The sequence below is a fragment of the Vanessa atalanta genome, chromosome 26 (genome assembly GCF_905147765.1).
Source record: "Vanessa atalanta chromosome 26, ilVanAtal1.2, whole genome shotgun sequence".
Classification (NCBI taxonomy): Eukaryota; Metazoa; Arthropoda; class Insecta; order Lepidoptera; family Nymphalidae; genus Vanessa; species Vanessa atalanta.
The window spans coordinates 1,855,606-1,876,708 of NC_061896.1; the positions used below are offsets into that span (position 1 = coordinate 1,855,606).

Consider the following 21,103-nt stretch of genomic DNA (forward strand, 5'->3'; position numbering starts at 1 on the left):
AATAGAATCAGAATTTTAGAGATATATACCTATTTAATATATATATATTTTAATTAACTAAATGTCAAATACTAATGTGATTCTTGTAAAACGAAATTTTATTAGCTCGATTTCAGAACTTATAGCACCACTCCTTGACCACTATTTTGGTCTGAATGCTCGTTCATTAAAAGTCATGGTGTAAAAACTGTGATTTTATACGAAAAAATAATGTGTGCAAATAATAAGAGGATTCTAATGTGACGTAACATTCATACTGGATATTTACAACGCTATATTGAGGTGAGTAACATTGACTTTAGCTACGTAAATAAATATTAAAAAAAACAACAGCAATGTTTTCTATACATCATTTCTTAACCATCTTTTGTTTTAATAATAAATAAAACACTTAAAAAATTCAAGGCTCGTGCTATTGTTATGGCTGAATAGTTTTCGTGATCTATACAATACGTTTTAACTAGCACTCGTAACAAAAAACGTAAGTAATAAGCTAAAAATAGTCCAATAGTCATATTAGAAAGGCTTTCCTTAAAGGCAAGAAACTAAATTTAGACAATAATTAGGTAAATGATGGATTAATAAAGGTTTTATATTAGCTTTAATTGAAAATGTTGCGATTCATCAATTTCGTAGAATTGATACAAAAACAAATATGTGTGATCCATATTTCAATGACACCGCGAAGTTGATTAATTAAAAACAGGATATAAAAAAAATAAACTAAATATTATATAATTAATTAGAAAAAACTCTTTGGATAATTTTACTTAATAAATCTGAGTCTACTTATGATAAATTTAAATTTTTTATGCGTCAAAACTTAAATAACACAGTATATTAACTCTTTTTCTTGTGATTGTATAGAATGATCATTTTCATTAATATATTTTTAATTAAATTACTAATGTAGAGAGGTTATTAATTGTTTACAATTAAAAAACAATTGATGCTTTACTAAAACAGCCTCAAAATATATAATTAACTCTCATCTTTGTAAGAACTATTTCAAGATAATTATATATTATTTTCTTTTTTTTATAAATCTGTGGTAAGAAATATTTGAGGGACAGAATGATATGATTCTTGAGTTCTTGAGTACAAGTGCCGATAGTCTATTTCAACGGCAAGATGATTAAAGCGAAATATTGAATACTTAACATAAAATTGTCGCAATATCTTTGGTCAAGAGCTTAAATATTCTATGTTATTCAGTATGGATTTGCAAAAAAATCAATTTTGAATGTTGCCATTGTCAATGAAGCATTTATTGAAACATTAGTAGTAAAATTATCCACAGTATTTGAGTTGAATTGTATATTATAAATAAAAATATATTTAGCAAATGTAAGTGCACAATATAGCAGTTATTAGTGAATTATGTGGAGTATGTAAACATAAAGTCTGTTTAACTAAACTTGTTTGATGAGAATTGGATATATGTATGTTGTTTTTATTTGCCTTATAATGAGAAATAGCATATAGTGACATTATATACATATATGACATTATATATATATGTATGATGCATAAGAAAATGACATATTTTGTGATCACTGTATGATAGTCTCTTTATTATACATTTTTACATTATTCGAAAGTGGTTACCAACATCCATGGGCGGACAATTCTACAACATGAATGTGCCACAACCCTTAGGAACTACTATAGTTACGTTGGAGCACTCACCCATCAAACCAAAATATAAAAATACTAAGTATTGCTGTATCGCTGTAGAATATATGATTAGTTTGTGAAACCTACCCAGACAGGCTTGGGACCATGGGAAGATTTGACAACTTAGCTGCACTAAGCCTATGACAGGTTGTCCCTACTCACAAAAGTATTTATTAATTATAAAATCTTCATATAGGTAATTTATGAATATGAAGAGTTATGGACACATTCTAAAAAAATTTATAAATTAACAAAATAATTATACATATAGAAGTTTGTGTTATATATTTGACATTTGTGTATTTATCATTAAGTACATCTATTAAGCACATTGCTTTATCGGCTAATTCATCTATTTCTTATACCAGTAGTCTTCAATTGCTTGAAATTTAATCGAATATTTTAGGGAAACCTAAAAGAACACAGTGGAATTTGCTCCAAGTGTAACGGAGAATAGGCATTACCCCAGCAATGGGCCGTTTACAGACAGTAATTTTACTTTTTACATGAATTTACATGTTTTACACATATGCTTTTTATACGCTTATCAACAAAGCTTTTTTTATTAATAAAATAATAGCTCCTTACTGGCTACGAAGCCTACATTACAAAAATATATTGTCGCCATACAGAGGCGACAAAGGTAAAAAACTGCTTTTACTTTGCTTATTTGTATATAAAAACATTTACCCCCAGGTAAATAAACTCTTCATTGTTTTGTATAATTTGTTATGCTTAGGCATAATTTGTTGTATCTTTGCTCATTTTGCTATATGAATTAATAAAAAAACCAGAGGTCATTGCCCATTTGGGTATTATTAAATTGTATAGTCTAATAAATCTTATTGGTCTGGTAGTAAATAGTCATTATTATCATGCTATAATTTCATATGATAACATTTAATGAATAAGATATTTTATAGTGGGGAATTCCGTTTTTATGATGCCCTTTGATTATCAGTTTTTTTTTGTTGTTTTGTTTTATGGTGTTTAATGCTGGTATGTGGAAAATATTCTGCCACTGATCCATGCATAATGGAAAAGATATGGATTAGTCGGTTCCAATTTTTGAAGTCTTAATGGTGATGATTAAATATTGTTTGTTATTGTATATCTTTATATAGGGGAATGTATGACACTCATGAATATAAAGTCGTTGGTTCTGCTGGTGAACTGAGCTCGTTTGAATTGAATGTCATCCTATTGGATTACAGGAGTGCGAAGATATACATATGCAGAATAGAGAGTTATTCTATATTTGAATATTATAAACTAGCTTCCACTCGAGGCTCTGCACGCTTTTGGAGAAAGGGGTTAAAGTAAAGTCAGGGAGGGTAAAGAGTGTTGCTTGATTGAGTAACAAATATTCAAATATAAAAACATTCAAATTTATATTGATTACTAGATGTCGTTCGATCGTTTCGCTGGAAATTTTGTAAAAAAGGGCGATATATCAACAGCCAACAGGTTTTTTTTTTAATAATGGCGTATAAACCCTCTACGGACGATTCCTCGGTGCTTGGTCATACTACATTAGTCATAGAGTATGACCAATCACCGAGTACCGATACGTTCAATGGTTTGCACGTGAATGACGTACGAAGAAAAAAAATCAAACATGTATTTCTATATATCTACAGAGTATAACTGATTATCCTACGTTTGGCCAGTTTCGGTTAGACCGGTCAAACTATTTTACTCAGAAGGATATTATTCTTATTTATTTTTTTAATTTCTCTGAATTTTGATATTAACATTGGACAACAACAAAAAACGTCAGATATGAATAATCAATAATTATATCAATTTTTATCATTAAAATCAAATATATATTTTCTATTTAATTGATAATATAATGATAATAAATGATTAAGGATGTACAAACGTGTTATTTTGTTTACATGTCTGCTCTCGACGTGTACATGTGTATTTATTTATACATACCATTTCTCAAGGCTTTAACCAACTCAATCGGTGAAACTGGTTTAAAATTCAGTTGCGAAATTTAATCGAAAATTGTCGGTAACAGCCCGTGGTCTGGATAAGATTGTCTTGTACCGCTTGAAGTTTTTTCGTTATGGTCGCTTTGGCCGTCCAATCGGATTAGGAAAGTCTACCTGCGCTTGCGCGCTATAATATGTCTTTTACCTTTCGGTTACCATGAACATCGTCGCCGTGTCCGAAATTTGGCAGGAGGAAATCGTGAAGTTTTAAGAGACCTGAAGCGCCTCACTGATGGTCTCAGACTTGACCATTTTCAACCCCCAACGCGCCCAACGCGCGAAGCCCAGGTTTTGCACCATGTAATAAATATATTCTTCATATAAATCCTTTTCACGATAAATATTTTAAGGTTGAATAAATAATTGAAATTTACTTGGTGGTAGGGTTTTCTGTAAGCTCGTCTGGGTAGGTTACCCAGTAACCCGTCATTACAGTACTCAGTATTATTGTATTCAGGTTTGAAGGGCTTATGAGGCAGTAAAGAGTCATCCGGCCAAAAAAAATTGACAACCCTGACACATATAACGATTATCTTAACATCGATAAGCGATAATATAGTAAATCGATTAATAGAAAATGATATACATACAATACTATATTTATTAGATCCCATCTGAAACGTCATATCGTGCGATGCTCGTATTGGTTTTAAAGGACTACTAAATAAACACAGTTTGTTTTTTTTTTTTAAAAAAAATTGGATGTTGAGGTAAATAATATGACGCAACTGCACTGTGTTATAGTGGAACTGTTGTATGTGTGAATATTAGGCTATAATTGCATGTTATGAAATACAGACAAACAATTTTCATGTGCCTTATTTGTGTTTATAATCCATCTCGTGCTCGAGAAGTGAACGAAAACATCGTGAGGAATCCTGTATGTGTTCTATGCAAATGTGTTACCTGTATTGACGAAGATTCCAAATCATATCATCATCATCCTCCTGCCCTTACCCCAATTTTATTAGGGGTCGTCGCAGCATGTCTTCTTTATCCATACTTCTCTGTCGGACGTCATCACACAAGTAACATTCTTTCTAACCATATCGTCTTTCACACAATCCATCCATCCTTTCTTTGGTCGTCCCCTACCTCTATATGAAAATTATATCACCAAGTTCCAAATCTTCTGTTTAATAAAAGAGGTCTTAACGCAAAAGTAGGATATATGCTTTATATTTGTAATTGGATCGTTATTAACTAAACTCGATTAGATTAAAAATGAATATAAATTATTGTCTTTCCTAAGGCCTTAAAAGTTCCCAAAAGTAATATATTCTCCGTTCATCTCGGAATTGATTAAAGTGATCAGAGTATAAGAGGGAGGGACCAGATTATCATGACATCTGAGTTCCTATGATTGGTGGCGTATTACGGTGCTTAACGGTGGTGAACGTATGGCTGAAGATGCCAACTACTCTATCCTAACCGAGCACCTGACCCTCACTCGGAGACTAGTCTATTCCAATCGAAGAAGGAAAGAAGATAAACAAACCTTAGATTAAAGTATGCCACCCGATTTACAAATAGCTCAGCTATATTGTGCAGTCCAAACAGTTCTTGATTTATATAACCTTATTTATAATAGAACACCATCTCACTTTACTACATGTATCCACATTAAATTGACTTTCAAATTTCCGGTAACAGTTTCGTCAACGCTTAAACTGCCATTTTTTCGCAAATCCTATTATATTATAGACTATTAAAGCTTTCGACCAATGATATCGCGTCGATTCGATGTTTAATAGGCCTTTGTCTTTTTTGTTTCGAATCTATTGTAGTAAATATTAACAGTTAGTAAATATTTTATTAATTACAGATAAAAATGACTTAAAAATGTCTGGCGGCAAGAACAAACGCTCGAAGCGTCATGAGGGCTGGGAGGAAGCAGGGGGTGAGTTCTACCAAGAACTCTACCCCGGGGGTGAACAGGAACTATTTGAGAACTTACAGAGGGCTGATGCAGCTAAATTGGCAACTCTACTGCCTTCGAAGCAGGCCAGGAATAGTAAGTATACTTTATATAACAAGGACACCAAACATGTTCGTGTTTTAGGGGATGTAGGTGTTAGGCAAAAAAAGCCTTACTTATTACCTTCCTTGGAATTCAATCTTGTTTCATTAAAAATTTCATTGAATTGAGTTTAGTGAATAATGCAGTTTGACAGACGGACAGATTTACTTTAGCATCTATAATATTTATATAGATAAATATGTTTTTTTATTTACTCTAAATTGTGTTTGAAATATTTAATTGTGCGTTAATAATTGGGCCGGAATACGCTGTCATCTGTGACACAGTTAACACTATAATTACACATTAACGCATACCTATGTACATCAGTACAGTCCTCTCCTAATATTTTAACTTCTATTGTGGTGCAAGCGCCACATAATACTAGTTTAAACCGGTTCCACACAACTTTGATTGAGCTAAAATTTGCAATTTTGATACTTGCGACATGAAATCATATTGTTTTTTTTTTAACTTTTGATTTTATAATTCCTTACAATTTGATGTATTTGTTATCAAATATTATTACGTTTAGACGATACTTTTGTTTTTGAAAAAGAAAATCTTTCAAGAAATTTTGAATCAAATATAATATATGTATATAAATTTGTTTAAATTATATCAATCGCAAAACATTGTTTGTTTTGGAGAAATAGCAATGATAACACAACGGCACAACGCAGCCTTATCGAAATTGTCATTAATATTGATCCAGATGTTCTTTTAGAACATATAACATATCAAACAAAAACATATAAATCAAATTCCTTTATTCAATATAGTCATTACACTCATTGGTCACATTTAACATTGAAACCGGTTCGGAATGAAAATACCCGGAACTGAGAACGACCGGCGAAAGAAACTCAACGGTTTCTTTTTGCTAATTTTAATTTTTATTGTGTACATAATTTGTTTTTTTTTTTAAACACAATCCCAGAAAATATCCAAAAATATTCAATTGTAAAATTTAAAAGAATCGTTAAAGATCGTTTGTGCGATAAAGGATGTTACAAAATTAATGACTTCTTAGTTGATTACACATTTTGGAAATGAGGAAATTCAAATAACGAAAATATAATGTTGTCTTAGATTTTCGCGATTATTACACATTGAAATAAAACTAGTTTTTAACGGATTTAATCGCGTATATTAATTATTTTAATATCCCGACGTTTCGAGCACTTTGCAGTGTTCGTGGTCACGAACACTGCAAAGTGTAAAGTGCTCGAACGAATAAATATATTTTCGTTTGAAATAAAACGCTTCGTTTTATTTCAAACGAAAATATATTTATTGTTATACAACGAAAACGTTAATTGTAAAATAGGGCATTAAAAACATCCCGCTGAGTTTCTTTCGCCGGTTCTTCTGAGGTCCGAGGTGATTTCCGAACCAGCAGTAGATTTTTGATTATCAATTAGCAAGAGTAACACTTTGACATTAGTTAAAGATATTCGACTTTTGACGTTGACTTGAATCAAAGTAACCAGAAATCGATTGATGAAACGATCCGAACGAACTCACTAACTGTATAATAACTTTTCGCACGCCGGTGATCTTTTGCGATTTCTTTAATTTTGGTAAAAGTGGTATTTTGCTCGCTTTCTGGGATCCCGTTGTAAAAGCAACCTCACAAAAGAGTTGCTGACCCAACGGAGTCGAGTAACAGCAATAAGTGTTTGTTTCTTGTACCAATGCTATGAGTATCAAATTTCCTCACAAAATCTATAATATTGTTCCGAGCAAAATCTATGTGCATACATAACATTACAGAATATATGTTGAGAAGCAACCGTTTATATCTTGTTTTAATTTATATCTCAAAGATTCTGAAGAAGATCTGAAAGATTTCAATAGCAGGAATAATTATGTACTTAAAGTTTATTTAGTAGTAAATATTAATAATATAAAATTTTAACAAATAAATACGAGTTCAAATATGTTTCATTGTTAACGGTGAAGATTTCGGTTGACGAACAGAGGAGAAAATGTATTGAATTGTTTTATCTTCGTCTATTTGTATATAGACTTCGTCCGACGTTTCGTCAGACTTAGGAATGTCGTGGTCGCGAGGTGACACTTGACAAAAATCGTGCAAAATTATAATTAATAAATATAATCTACTGAAACTCGTGTATAATGTTGTAATTGTTATAAAAAAACTTATATACTGAAAGTAAAATGGTACAATTTCTATAACTGTATCGTGACGTTCATTATATATTGATATAATTTCTAGCAACCACGTCAAAGCGCGCGCGGTCGCAGAACGAGCGCAGACAATCGACCTTCGCGCGCACAACGCAGAGTCGTGACATACACCTCTCCATGTTGCCGGATTTATCGGGTAAGCTATATATAAAACTAAACAATAGCCCTCTCGTTGAAGATCGTATAAATTCCACGAAATGAGTTCCCAAAGTAAATACCCCGTGTGCTCTCGTTTGGTGATGCGCGTGACCCCCATTGGCCAAATCATTTCTCAGGTTAATCTTACAGGTCGGATTAGTCACGCTTATGTGTGCCGCGCATCGACCAATGAGATGCGAGTATTTTATTCCTTAGATGTTCGATTCGTGAAATGGTATATAGAAATATACATCATTATTATTTAAGTAACAATACTTCAGAAATGTTTGTATATATGTTACTGTAAAAGTTCGAACAACGGTAAATCCTTAGATTTTCCAGTAAAACCTAAGATTTACCAATTTTAATGGTAAATGCCGAAAACGGTTTGCGATTCGAACTTTTGCCACAATTCACTTATAGTAATTAAATAACTAACCTAACCTATTTAAATTATTTTCATTACGGATACTATTTTATAACACGTTATGAAATGATCTTTTTCAACGTTCACCGTGCTTTAAATGTAAATCCTAAGTTTTACTAAGTGTTACAAAACGTTCTGGGCATTTACCATTAAGAATTGGTAAATCTTAGGATTTACCGTAGTTCGAGCTTTTACAGTAACATATATTATATTTCTTTAAAGCTATCTCGCCCTAGTTACTATTACAATACGTAACTGCTAGTATAATTACATGCGACCTTTCGCACTAACATTTACGTTACTCTATGACTACCATAAGCAAAAAATTTAGATGTACCGTTAGCATTGCGCTAACAATGTCTTAGATAGTATTGTACCGTTAGCAGGCACGGCTTATTAATCTCCGCGTACATAAATAAATGTACATCAAAGGAATTACAGACAGCATAAATGTTTTAAAATTTAATTAATGATTAAAAAAAAAAACAATCAACCCGTAGTTCACGTTTGAAACCAGTGATTAGAACACGTGGTTTTTAAACGAAGATTGCGGGTTCAAAAACGGACAAAGAGCACTGAGTTTTCATCATATAAGTGTTAACAATTTATCTTGTGCTCGGTGGTGAAGGAAAACAGCGTGACCTGCACGATGGAAATTCCACCAGCTGGATCTCCACCAACCGGCTTTAGAAGCTTCAAACCTTCTCATTGATGGGATAAGAGGCTTTTGCCCAAAAGAAGAACATTTACAAGTCACTTATACCTTCTAGAGCTCTTTGCGTACCAATAATTATCCAACAAAACAGTACAGTCAAATTTCTAGTATGCCTCTTTCATATTAAGGAAAGCTAATGCTAGCCATTTTAAGCGTCCAACGGTCAAGCCTCAGTAGTATTCGTCAAATGTATGAACTCCAACGACAAATGAACAGCATATATTTTTTTATTTCCATAAGATAATTAACACGTCCTTAAATGTGTACAAATATTAACTAAAAAGAGTTTCTATATATATCTTGTCCGCGTGGAATGGTGGCAAGAATGCTGGCAGCATTTCCTCGTTGAATCGCATTACATTATAAATGAATACTCGTACCAATAAGAGATTCCGTAAACTCTGCTGATAAACTCACCGCTTACAATGACGCATTCATTACGCACTCATTATACAATACAGCTTAGTCATTAATTGTATTATCATCAATTAATAACTTGCAATTAAAGTTCAACCGCCTTGTATCATACTAGCCTTTAACATCACGAGTTTTCCAATTTACAATTGACTCGCGAGCCATTTTTTGTAAAATTATTGTACAATGTTAAAAACATGCATTATGCAATAAAAAAGAAACATTATTTATAATATAGGCTTTTATAGATAGACTTTATTGTATTCATCTACCAAAAAAAAAACACAACAAATATACCAGAAAATTTACCCTATCTCTATAAGTGATCTTCTAGAGACATTTGGACTCTAATAAGGTTTGATTTAATATATTTCAATAAAATTGTATAACATACACATATTTATTAACATAATATGTGAATAAATGGCTGGCTTTATGGTGAGGTAGCCGGTAGCAAATGGGCTAACATGATTTATACATAAGCCCATAGACATCAGCGCTGTAAGAAATATTAACCATTCCTTACATCGCCAATGCGCCACCATCATTAGGAACTAAGATGTTATGTCCCTGTGCCTGAACTCACAATGACTCACTCGACCTTAAAACCATAACACAACGATACTAAGTATTTTATTTTAACGTTGCCGTTTCATAGATTCAAGTCAATTGTAAAAAATACATTGGTAAAGAAGGCATATTATTCGATACAAGATTATATTGATGATAAAAACGCGTGGAGTTAATGCTCGTTGACTTCCAGGCAGGAGAAAGTTATTTCTCCTGCCTGGAAGTCATATATGTATGTTAATACATATATAATTGTATTTAACCAACATGACTATTTTTAGATGTTGAAAAAGAATAACTACTGAGTTTCTTGCCGGTTTTTCTCGGTAGAATCTACATTCCGAACCGGTGGTAGCTTTACTTTCCCACCAAGTAAGATATTTATGATGTATGTTCTAGAAAATCTGTCAAATGAGGAACGGACTTGGGAGGAGATCATGCAGATTAAAGCCATGCCGGTGCCCATGAACCAGAAACTCGAAATAAAATCAAGACTACAGGTAAATATTACATTCGAAGCACGCTCATCAATAATAATAACATTTCAAGAATGGAATGGATTTTTTGACAATTATAAAATTTGTGTATGTGACAAAGGCTATCTTCTTCGTGGAATTCACAGCGTGCTTCCATAAATTTCTTTAACTATTAAACTTGAATGAAGTTTAAATTTGTCGCTTTTGAATATAAATTTGATATATTTTGCGTAAAAACCAAAAAAAAATGTTACAAAAATAATGACGCTCTCGCCGTTTCTTTCGCCGCTTCTTTTCAGTTCTGCCCGATTTATTTCCGAGTGTATTGATTCTGTGATTAATGAAAAATTTGTCTTAGATGTTTATATTTAGATCCGTGTGTGGTCTAATGCTATATCAATAAACTTCGCTTCTGGTCTGATAGCCAGATCACTTAGAAACGATAACTAGATTTTGTTTTATATTACGTTTTGTCGTTGGTTTTAGAACGGATGAATAGTATTCTCTTTTTAAAGTCAAAATGGGGTTTAAATTTTACCCAAACCTTTAAAATTTCAACTAAAATGGAAGAGAAGTATATCTTTCCGAACAATAATAATTAAAAAAAATCACAAAGCACAATGATAACCTTCTCCATTTTTGCAGTCGGTTTGAATATACAAGCCAAAGAAATAATTATTAATAGTTAAATTTGTTTCCAGAATGCGACAAAACTTCGTCTCCAGGGTTTGGAACAATTGCAATGGAGGCAGCGTAAAGTCTTGCATCGGTTTCGGATACGTTTCGCGGAAATCGTCGGCAAACTGGAATTATGGCAATCAGCCTTGCGGGAAATCGAGGGGAAGTTCGGAACGGGCGTCGTGTCGTATTTCCTGTTCCTGAGGTGGTTGTTATTTCTAAACTTAGTGATATCGATATTCGTCGTAACGTTCCTTATTCTGCCAAATGTGTTTCTCGTCGAAGTCGAACACGACTGCGACGAGTTCGTCGAGAATTCGACAATATGCTGTTCACAGGCTTACTTGCAGCGGAACTTAACGGACAACAACGTAATATTAGACTTAATTCAGGGTACGGGCTGGATGGAACGCACGATTCTATTCTACGGCGTATATAGTGACCAAGTTTACTCTTACTTTGTTAAAAATCTATGGGACGCCGAAATGTTCTATAACATGCCCTTAGCGTATATTTTAATACCCATATCCTGGACGCTTTTCTCCCTGATAGCCATCGTCAAAACGGCAGCTAAGGGGTTCAAGGAGAGATTAGTGGAAAACGAAGGGCAGTTCTACATGTACTGCAATCTTGTGTTTGGGGGCTGGGATTTTTGTATCCATAACGACAAATCCGCTAAAATTAAACACAAAGCGTTGTACAACGAAGTCAAAGGATGCTTGGAAGAAGAGAAGTACAAAGAAGAGAAGCAGTCGCGAACGAGAGAGAGCCAAATACTCATGCATTTAAAGAGGATACTCATTAACTTATTAGTTTTCGTAATACTCGTCGGTTCTGGGATTCTTATATACGTAGTTTTCAACCAAGCGATGGACAAGTTGAATGAGGAACAGTTCCCTTCAATGGAAATCGAATTCGAAAATATTACGGAAAAATCGACCTTAAGTCCATATCGGGACAATTCATATTCGATCTGGCGGTTTCGTAACACGTTGCTCGAATTTCTTCCATTTATAGCTATAGGGGTATTGAATATATTCATACCGGAAATATTCGGTTATTTGATAAAATTCGAAACGTATACGCCGGCTAATGCGATTATAATTACGCTGCTAAGGACCGTTTTGTTACGGTTATCGTCGCTGGCTGTTCTGCTCAGTCAAATATACATACAGATCTCTGATCCTGATAGAGTTAGATGTGCGGTTTTCGACGAGGAGTTCAGACAGGAGTGCTGGGAAACATACGTCGGGCAGCAGTTGTATAAGCTGCTCTTGACGGATTTCGCTTTACAGTTCGTGATGACGTTCTTTATCAATCTCCCGAGGTCCTTCATAGCCAGACACAGCAACAGCAGGTGCTTAAAGATAATCGGCACGCAGGATTTTTATCTTCCAAAACACGTTTTAGACATAGTTTATATCCAGACCATAGTTTGGATGGGCGCATTTTTCTGTCCGTTTCTACCAATCATCGGTACAATTTTCTGTTTTCTCATATTTTACATAAAAAAATTCGCCTGCTTAACGAATTGTACGCCGTCTCCGATCGTGTACAAGGCGTCTAAGTCGAAGTCATTGTTTATGTCGGTTTTGCTTCTCGGTTTTGTGATATCAATCTTGCCGGTTGCGTATTCGGTAGCTGAAATATCGCCATCTTGGAACTGCGGTCCGTTCAGAGGTTACGAGACCGTTTGGTCTTTTGTTGTGGAAACCTTCGAGGCGTTTCCATATTTGATTAGGGAATTCGTTTTCCTGATTGGTACATCGACATTCGCTGTCCCAGCATTCGCTATACTATTATTCTTTTTGTATTATTACTGGGCTGTGGCTGCAGCTAATAGGCATATGGTTGAGGTTCTTAAGAACCAGCTGGTTTTAGAAGGTCACGATAAACAGTTCTTGCTGAACAGGCTAAGCGCCTTCATAAGACAGCACCAGAAAAGATGTGAGAGGCGAAATAGAGCTAGTTTTGCGGATGATGACTCCTCTATTCAACATAGTTCTAGATAAAATACTTAGTTGTGTATGGTTCAGGACGATCTAATTTTTACATCAAGTTATGCGAAAAAAGTGCCAATATCCAAATACGATTATAAATAGACACATTTAAAGTGCCATCTGCCAGTTTTTGTTGTTTTTTGGCACATGTTCCATTGCCATGGCCCAAATTTCGGAAAATGTACAAATTCGGTTGAAATTGATCATTCTACATTCCTTCTTTGATTTCGTCTTTTTCATTATCCTAAATTATTTTTTTATTTTGGTGCTACGCCTGAGTTTGAAACGTTTAACGAGCATTCCAGATTAATGCAGCATAGGACTAGTCAACTAAGTTTTCTTTAATTAAGTTTCTTATTCCATTTTAATGATATTTTTGCAATCCAGATAGATTTTTTCTTATATTACGCTCTCTCGTTGTGAATTTCCACTTAAATTACTGGCAATGTTTGCGTTTTCATCTTTTTTGACATTCTCCAGAAAGTCACGCACAAATGCACAGTTTCGTAAACTTTTGCCACCAACATATGTTGACAACACAAAATTAACTTTTGTGACGACTCAGCTTTACGTAATTGACGCTATGTTGTAAGTAATAACTGTACATAGCATTTATTAGTTAAATTTAGTAATTTTTTAGTTTAGTGATCTCAGTAAATTTAAAATATACACATTTAAATTTAAGATTTCATTAATGAAATAGTCAAATGTTGTATCCGAGTTAGCTTGGTCTAGGTCTTAAAACAGTGCCTGTAGTGAGTAGCTTAGGTTCCTAAAACTAAGACATCTCCATACGAATAATTTAATAACATTGAATTGAATACAATAATTTTGTTGCGTTGATTTAGTAAAATATCATAAACTTAATATTTCTTTGTTCCTTGGTAATTACATCTAAGTATTTTGTTTTATCAATGTAAACAATTCGTCTAATGTCTTACCAAAATTAACATTGGTGCGAAGCAGTTCAGTTTAGTTTCAAAACAATTTTTGCTATTGTAATCACAACGAATGCCTTTAAAAGAAATACTCATAATGCGTTCCTATCGCTTAAAGTTAACTTTAGTTTAATTGCCTCAAGTCCCGTGACTGTTGGCGTATTGGCATTTTAAGAATTGGCTAATAGTTCTTGCGGGGCCATCATGCCATTTGCTTTTTCATACTATGCTGTTGATTATTTCGTTTCTGGAACATTCTATGCAATATCGGTGTCATTTCTATAATCTCTGATTTTGTCGACTTATAAATATTTTATTTTAATTTTCGGTCATATTAAATGATGAAATTGTATATTAAATGATTGTGAACCGTTGTGATATGTATATTTTTATTATTTATTTATCGAGTATGTCTGGAACTACTATTTTATTGCCTTAGTCTGTATGCAGGCAGAGCCCAAAATAATATTCCGATTTAGTGCACTCAGGTCCTGTCATACCTACAGTGTATATTATACTTTGATTGAAGATTATTGTCCCATCTAGAAATGTTTGTTTCGTGATTTTAGATTTAACTAGAGAGTGAAATCTCTAAACTTATTATAATAACCATAGATTTTATACGATTTATAGTTAGTCCAATTAGAACGCCTAGATGTCCTTAAATTAGTAAAATTTTAAAAACAATGGTACTGTTTCTGTCTTTCTCGTTCACTGCGCTAATTCGACAGGACTGATCATCTATCTCTTTTGCACATACATGTAGTGTTAATATTCAAAAATAAAACATTTTTAAAACAATTTTTTATTGAATCTAAATGCTGTTACAGATTATCAAGATATTATTAATAATGGGTCTATAAAAGAATAAACTAAAAATCATCATCTCCATTTTTTATATATTTTATAATTTAGTACTAAATTTTTTTTTATGTCACCAACACCAAAAACGGATGCAAAATATTAGAGTAATTAGTCGTGTGGAACTGGTTTTAACAATTCAATTAAAATATTTGTATTAATGAAACTAAATAAAAACTATTTATTTACAAGTATTTTCGTCCTGTCAAATAAGTATCGTAGAATTTGTTGATTAGAATCAGTATCAGTATCACATACACTGTACATATACATAATATTTAATAGCACAAAAGCACGGCTAAAATTAATTATAAAATCAATTGTAAAACGATAATATTACGAAAAAACATTTGTTAAATCGGCCTCACACTGAAACGTTTGGCGGATGTTTAGTTTAAAATTCGTCTTTCTGGCAACATTGATTTGACATTAGGAAGAAGACAGGTTTAACTAACTATCTGCTAAAGAATATATATTAGTGAGGCCGTATATCATTAAAATTTTAAATGCGACTTAAATATTATGTATTGAAATAGAAAAAAATAATTATTCGAAATTCAAATATTCGTATTATAAATGCAACTGTTGTATAAAAGGTAATTATTGTAAAATTTGTATAAATTATCGAAGTAATTTGTAAATTTAAAGTATTGTAAAGTAAAATTTCGCGTTAACAACAAATTAAGTGTTGCATTTTGAGTACGATTTGAATTTTAACATCAGTAATGTGTAGATAATATGAAAATAGAGAATTTTAAGATAATGTAAGATTTATTTGTAAAGTATTATAAATATACGCCATTATAGAAGCGTGCAGATTATAAATATTATAGATAAACTCACTGCCAACTCAATTGTCAAAATATTTATATGAAAAGTAAAATTACGTAACTAGCCAATGTGTCGTTTTATTTTGGAACATTTCTTAATATATATTTATGTTATAAGTACAAACGAGCAGGAGGCTCACCTGATGGAAAGTGATTACCCGTGGACATCTACAACACCGGGACGCTTGCAGATGCGTTTCCGACTTTTAAGGAATGAATACGCTCTTTTCTTAAAGGACCCAAATCGTATCGATTCGAAAAATCCGCCTGCGAATGCTGGTTCCACAGAGTTTGTGCGAGGCATAAAGTGTCTTAAAAATCGCGCTGTTGTTGATTTTCGGACATCTATATGGAACAAAAAACAATCTTAACTATTAAATTTGACGTCAACTGGATTTGGACAGCACTCTAGTGAAGGACCAGGGAGACGGTAAGGTTTCCCGCGCACCACGTTTGCAAAAAATCGCTAATTTCCGACTTATACTATCGTTATTCTTTTGTTTTTCGATTAAATCAAATCAAATGTAAATTTGTCAAATAAACTTCAGAAGAAGACATTTTTGAATCGTCAATATTTCAACTCTACCAGTTTCGGAGAGCAGCCTCCAGTGAGAAGAAACGGTAAGAATATCGCACAGTTACTCTTTTCAAATAAACAGATTTACAGTGGTCACGTGGAGTTAGTATTCACAATTATTGATTAATGCGTTTTATTGCAACAATAATTGTTTTAATAAATAATAAGATCTATCAATTAATTTAGTCTTAATAAAGTTTTTAAAGTTGTTAAATTGTAAATAGATTATATTTTCCGGTATCTTATATATGCGCAAACCTTTGGCCAAAAACGTTGTGTGTACCGTATGCAAGCGGAAAGCAGGAGTTGCAGTTTATTTCTTGTATTAATAGTATACATACTATCAACTTCTATGGAAAATTATATACATACGTAATGATGTCCTAGAATAAAAACAAGTTTGAGTTTACGAATTGTTTTGATTGCATAAATGACACTACTTAGTTTCCCTGCTAGGAAATGTATACTCCACTGAATTTTGGAGTCAAGGGTAATCCTCTTACCCTTACCCTTGTTTCCAATATTAAAAACAGAAAAATAAGAAGGCAGGAAAAACACTTACAATCTTTTTTGTATTTAGGACTAGATCATTTATGTCCAGATCATATATAAACCAAGAACCTGTAACAGAGCCCTGTTTACAACGTCGTAATTGTTTATCCTTTTCAAAATAAGAGATGTATCATCTGAAAACAGGACAATGTTACAAGTCTTATTAATAAAGTAAAGTCAATCATATACACATATTGAAAACAGCAGAGGTCCTAAAATGTATTACACCGCTTAGCGCCATTTGATTTTACCGATTTTCAAAACTCTTTCATTAAGGTAGAAAGGTAATTAATTTTAACGCAGGTCCTTTGATCCCTTATTATTTAAGTTTTTCCAAAAGAATATCGTGCCTAATAAAATCGAAAGATTTTGTTAAATCACAAAAGACTCCAATAGCATTTTGTGACCTCTCCCACGCATCATAAATTTGCTAAATAAAGGATATACCCGCATACACAAACAAATATATATATCTGATTAGTAATTTATATGTTTTTGTGTACATGATATATTAACGAATTGATATAGATGACAATTGTGAATTTATCTGTGTAATGGATTCGAATAATTGTAGACTTTTTGAAATTGTGATTCATTGTTTGAATATACTCCCACTGATCAGAATTAATCCTGATATTGGTATAATATGTCTTTATATTAAATAAGGATTTATGACATTTTGGAATGGAACGCCATATGACGTTAATAACGTCTGTAGCGTTAGCAAAACTATCGAGGTTATTTTTTTTTCATTAATATTATGGTAAAAATATACTTCACGTTTACGCTATTATATTATGTTTATGGTTATTTTGACCAAAATAAGATACAGATGTTCTAAACAGCCGTGCTAAGGAATTTTTTATACTAGTGTGCCGTTTGCAAAATAAACGACGTGACTATAAACGGGCTTTTAACGAATTACAATAATATTTTTATTGGTACCTGTACAAAATAATAAATAATAATAATAAAAAATCTTTATTGAAAAAACACAATGCTTACATAATAGATTAACATATGACACTATTAACCTTCTTAAATATAACTTAAACTATTACGATGTTTTCCATTGGTTGAGGTGCATTATGGTTTTAGCAATTTTAAAATTTTGATTATCTTTGGACCCCACACTAGGAGACCTGTATCGTGGGGCCCGAACACTTGATTTCACAGGCTGCTAATCATCGGACCAAGACTTAAATATTCACCAATCTGTATATAATCTATATAGCAGTAAATAATCTATATAGCATTTGTGTTTGGTGTAATGTGTTAGTTTTATATTTTAAATGTACGTCTTTAAAGAATACTTATATTAGTATGATAAGAATATAATTATAATACTTAGATAATAGATAAAATATAGTAATAAAAATAAATAAATAAATATATAAAAATAATAATATCTATATACAAAATAAAAGTAATAGATAAAATTAAATGGTTACATTTAGTAGGTTTTCAGTGTCGTCAAAGGAGAGGGTCTTGAGCCAGGATGTTATTTTAATTTTGGCCTCTTTCGTTGATAGATGTTTTAAGTCGCAGTGTTTTAGTGTTTTGTTATATACGTGAGCTTGAACAAAAGGAGAAAAGCTTGCAAAGGCAGTAGTGATACGAGGTATGGGTACTTTGTAAACTCTTTTTGTAGTAATCCCATTACGATCTGGTTCGCTAAGTAGTTCGGCATGCTTTATTATACATGTTTTTGATATATATAACTGCCTAACTGATAAAACTTCAGCTTCTTTATAAAGCGCAATAATAATACACATAAAACATACATCAAAGAGGCCCTGTACCCCTAAACTAGGAGACCCCGTATCTTAGGGGCCCTGGGCCAGTGACTTCCCAATCATTGCTTACATTTGTTACTTATTGTTAAGTTTAAATTTAACGTTTACATGTATTATGAAAGAGAGATAAATAAATCACCACTCGTTCCTAAGACATGGGCCGTTTATTAATCTAATATTATTTCCTCTGACAAAGGATAGCGTGTTTCAGAGAAAACGAATAACATTGCCACGAAATCTATTGATACTGTATTTAAAATCTAAATAAATGTTTGAAAATTATACATTTATTTTTGAATTAGTCTCATTCTTTGCTCATTTATACTTACTACAGGAGATGTTTCATAAACCGCAATTTTTTTATTATATCTTGTCTAAATTCAAGTTTTAAATCATGTATTATCCTTAAAAATATCATTACATTTACTTAGAATTTCAAATATTTGTGTTGAAATTCCAAAGGTTGTTTTTTTAAATTCTCAGCACCAACTGGAATTCAGGGGTTGCGAATATTACACTCAAGTTTGTTAGTCAAATTGGGTCCTGACTCCTGCACCTGATTTTCTTCCAGCCTTCCTATCGGATAATCAGAATGAAAACCTGTGTTTACGTGATACCTGTCATCACACTTGGACATTATACCTCCTGCGAGGTTTGACTGCAGCTAAAATTCGCTAAGAAGGACACCAGTAATAAAATATTAGTTTGAAGTGTTTTATGTTGGAGGTAGGCAATGTATACTGTATTGTGATGTAAGTATATGTCGCAGCCAACTGGTTATTCAGACCGCTGGTTGAACAGCGTCGCTTAATAAAGTATCTAGGCTGTTAATTAAAAGGCTAATTTAACCAGTTCACTGCGACATATATATCATATTTTCATATCGAAGTTGATTGAAAATTTATTCTCGAACCAAGCGCTTTTCTAAAACTTTATCATAAAAAACAGAGTTATTTATAGATTTAAGAGATCGTACAAACCGCAGGTGTGCGCTAAATCATTTTATCGGGCTGCGGGCGGAAATCTAAACCGCTAAACACCCACACATTTAATACTAAATGAATAAATATCCTTTAAAGATTGTGTTGGGAGTAATTGTAAATAAAACAACAGCTATATAATCACTTTTATTAGTACGCAAAGTACAAAACTAAACTACTATTTATTATATAATTAAATATTTGGTCCTGTGGCGCCGTTCAGGAATTAAATAATCAAGTATACACAACATCTATCACATTTCGAGAAGTAAGTTTCAAATCCGTCAAAATCTCAGATCATAAAGTAGACGGAGCGCGTGAAACATTAAAATAAAGCGACTAAAGAGAATACAAAATCAAATACGAATGCAAGTTCCCGATAGTTGGTGGTAATTATCAATTTGTTAATTAATACGTCATTATTAATAATTAAAGTGACAGCCCTTTCGAGTTATTAACTAAAAGACGCTCCGTTTCGCACTATCGGGAATTTGCTGCCTCACTATAATATTTCGTGCGCTCCGTCTGCCTTTCGTTTTAATAATCAAAATATTTTAATAGTTATTAAAGCGCAGTCGATATATATTTATTTTAAAATGAAATTAAAATTGATGAATTTAGACCCTGTTGTGTAGAAATGTACCAACCCACAGAAGCAATAAAATTAAGATTTAAACGAAAAAAGCAAAAAAAAAAAAAACAAGATGTGACATGTGGCACCCGGTTGGAACTACACAATGCAATATATTAACAAGTTTGAGAATAATTAAATGTCGAATATAAAATTGCTAATAAAAATTCCGTCTGGATTAAAAAAATAACCAAAAATAGTTGAAATAATTTTTATGTACAATTGAAATGGGACCTTTAACCCTTTTTTTGTGTTTTCGTTGTCAAGCGACATTGGCCATAAAAAATTTTCCTTACGACGATTTCTGCGAGTTCCCTCTACTGTAAGCTGCATAAAAGAAAATAGTAATAAAATAATAAGGATAACATAGTTATATACCTACATACATAATTCAACAGGGTTATTGTCACTATAAAAGCGGTTTTCTTTAAATATTATGATTGCAACAACTTTTATCAGTTTTGCTGTGTGTCGATATATTTCTGCACGGCTATTAAGACCTTTAAGGTTATTAAATGACGTCATATTAGGTATTCGTTTTATCATGTGCTCAACAATAGGCAATTTGACAATGCGAAAAATAAAGTGTCAATTATTGTAATCAGT

At 32.5% G+C, this 21,103-nt stretch overlaps 1 protein-coding gene across 1 annotated transcript; it reads left to right on the forward strand.

The window, feature by feature from the left end:
• The first annotated feature begins 140 nt into the window (after positions 1-140).
• Positions 141-15,972, forward strand: LOC125074007 (transmembrane channel-like protein 7). Its single transcript, XM_047685172.1, has 5 exons — positions 141-282; positions 5,506-5,694; positions 7,943-8,050; positions 10,578-10,678; positions 11,356-15,972. The coding sequence occupies exons 2-5, from the start codon at positions 5,523-5,525 to the stop codon at positions 13,342-13,344; spliced, it is 2,370 nt and encodes a 789-aa protein (XP_047541128.1). The 5' UTR covers positions 141-282; positions 5,506-5,522; the 3' UTR covers positions 13,345-15,972.
• The last annotated feature ends 5,131 nt before the right edge of the window (positions 15,973-21,103 follow it).

What these genes read in the sequence shown, in the direction of transcription:
- LOC125074007 (XM_047685172.1), top strand. Translation starts at nt 5,523, where the DNA reads ATGTCTGGCGGCAAGAACAAACGCTCGAAGCGTCATGAGGGCTGGGAG. An exon ending in TTCGAAGCAGGCCAGGAATA is followed by an intron (nt 5,695 to 7,942) that starts GTAAGTATACTT and finishes TATAATTTCTAG; the next exon opens with CAACCACGTCAAAGCGCGCG. An exon ending in AAATAAAATCAAGACTACAG is followed by an intron (nt 10,679 to 11,355) that starts GTAAATATTACA and finishes ATTTGTTTCCAG; the next exon opens with AATGCGACAAAACTTCGTCT.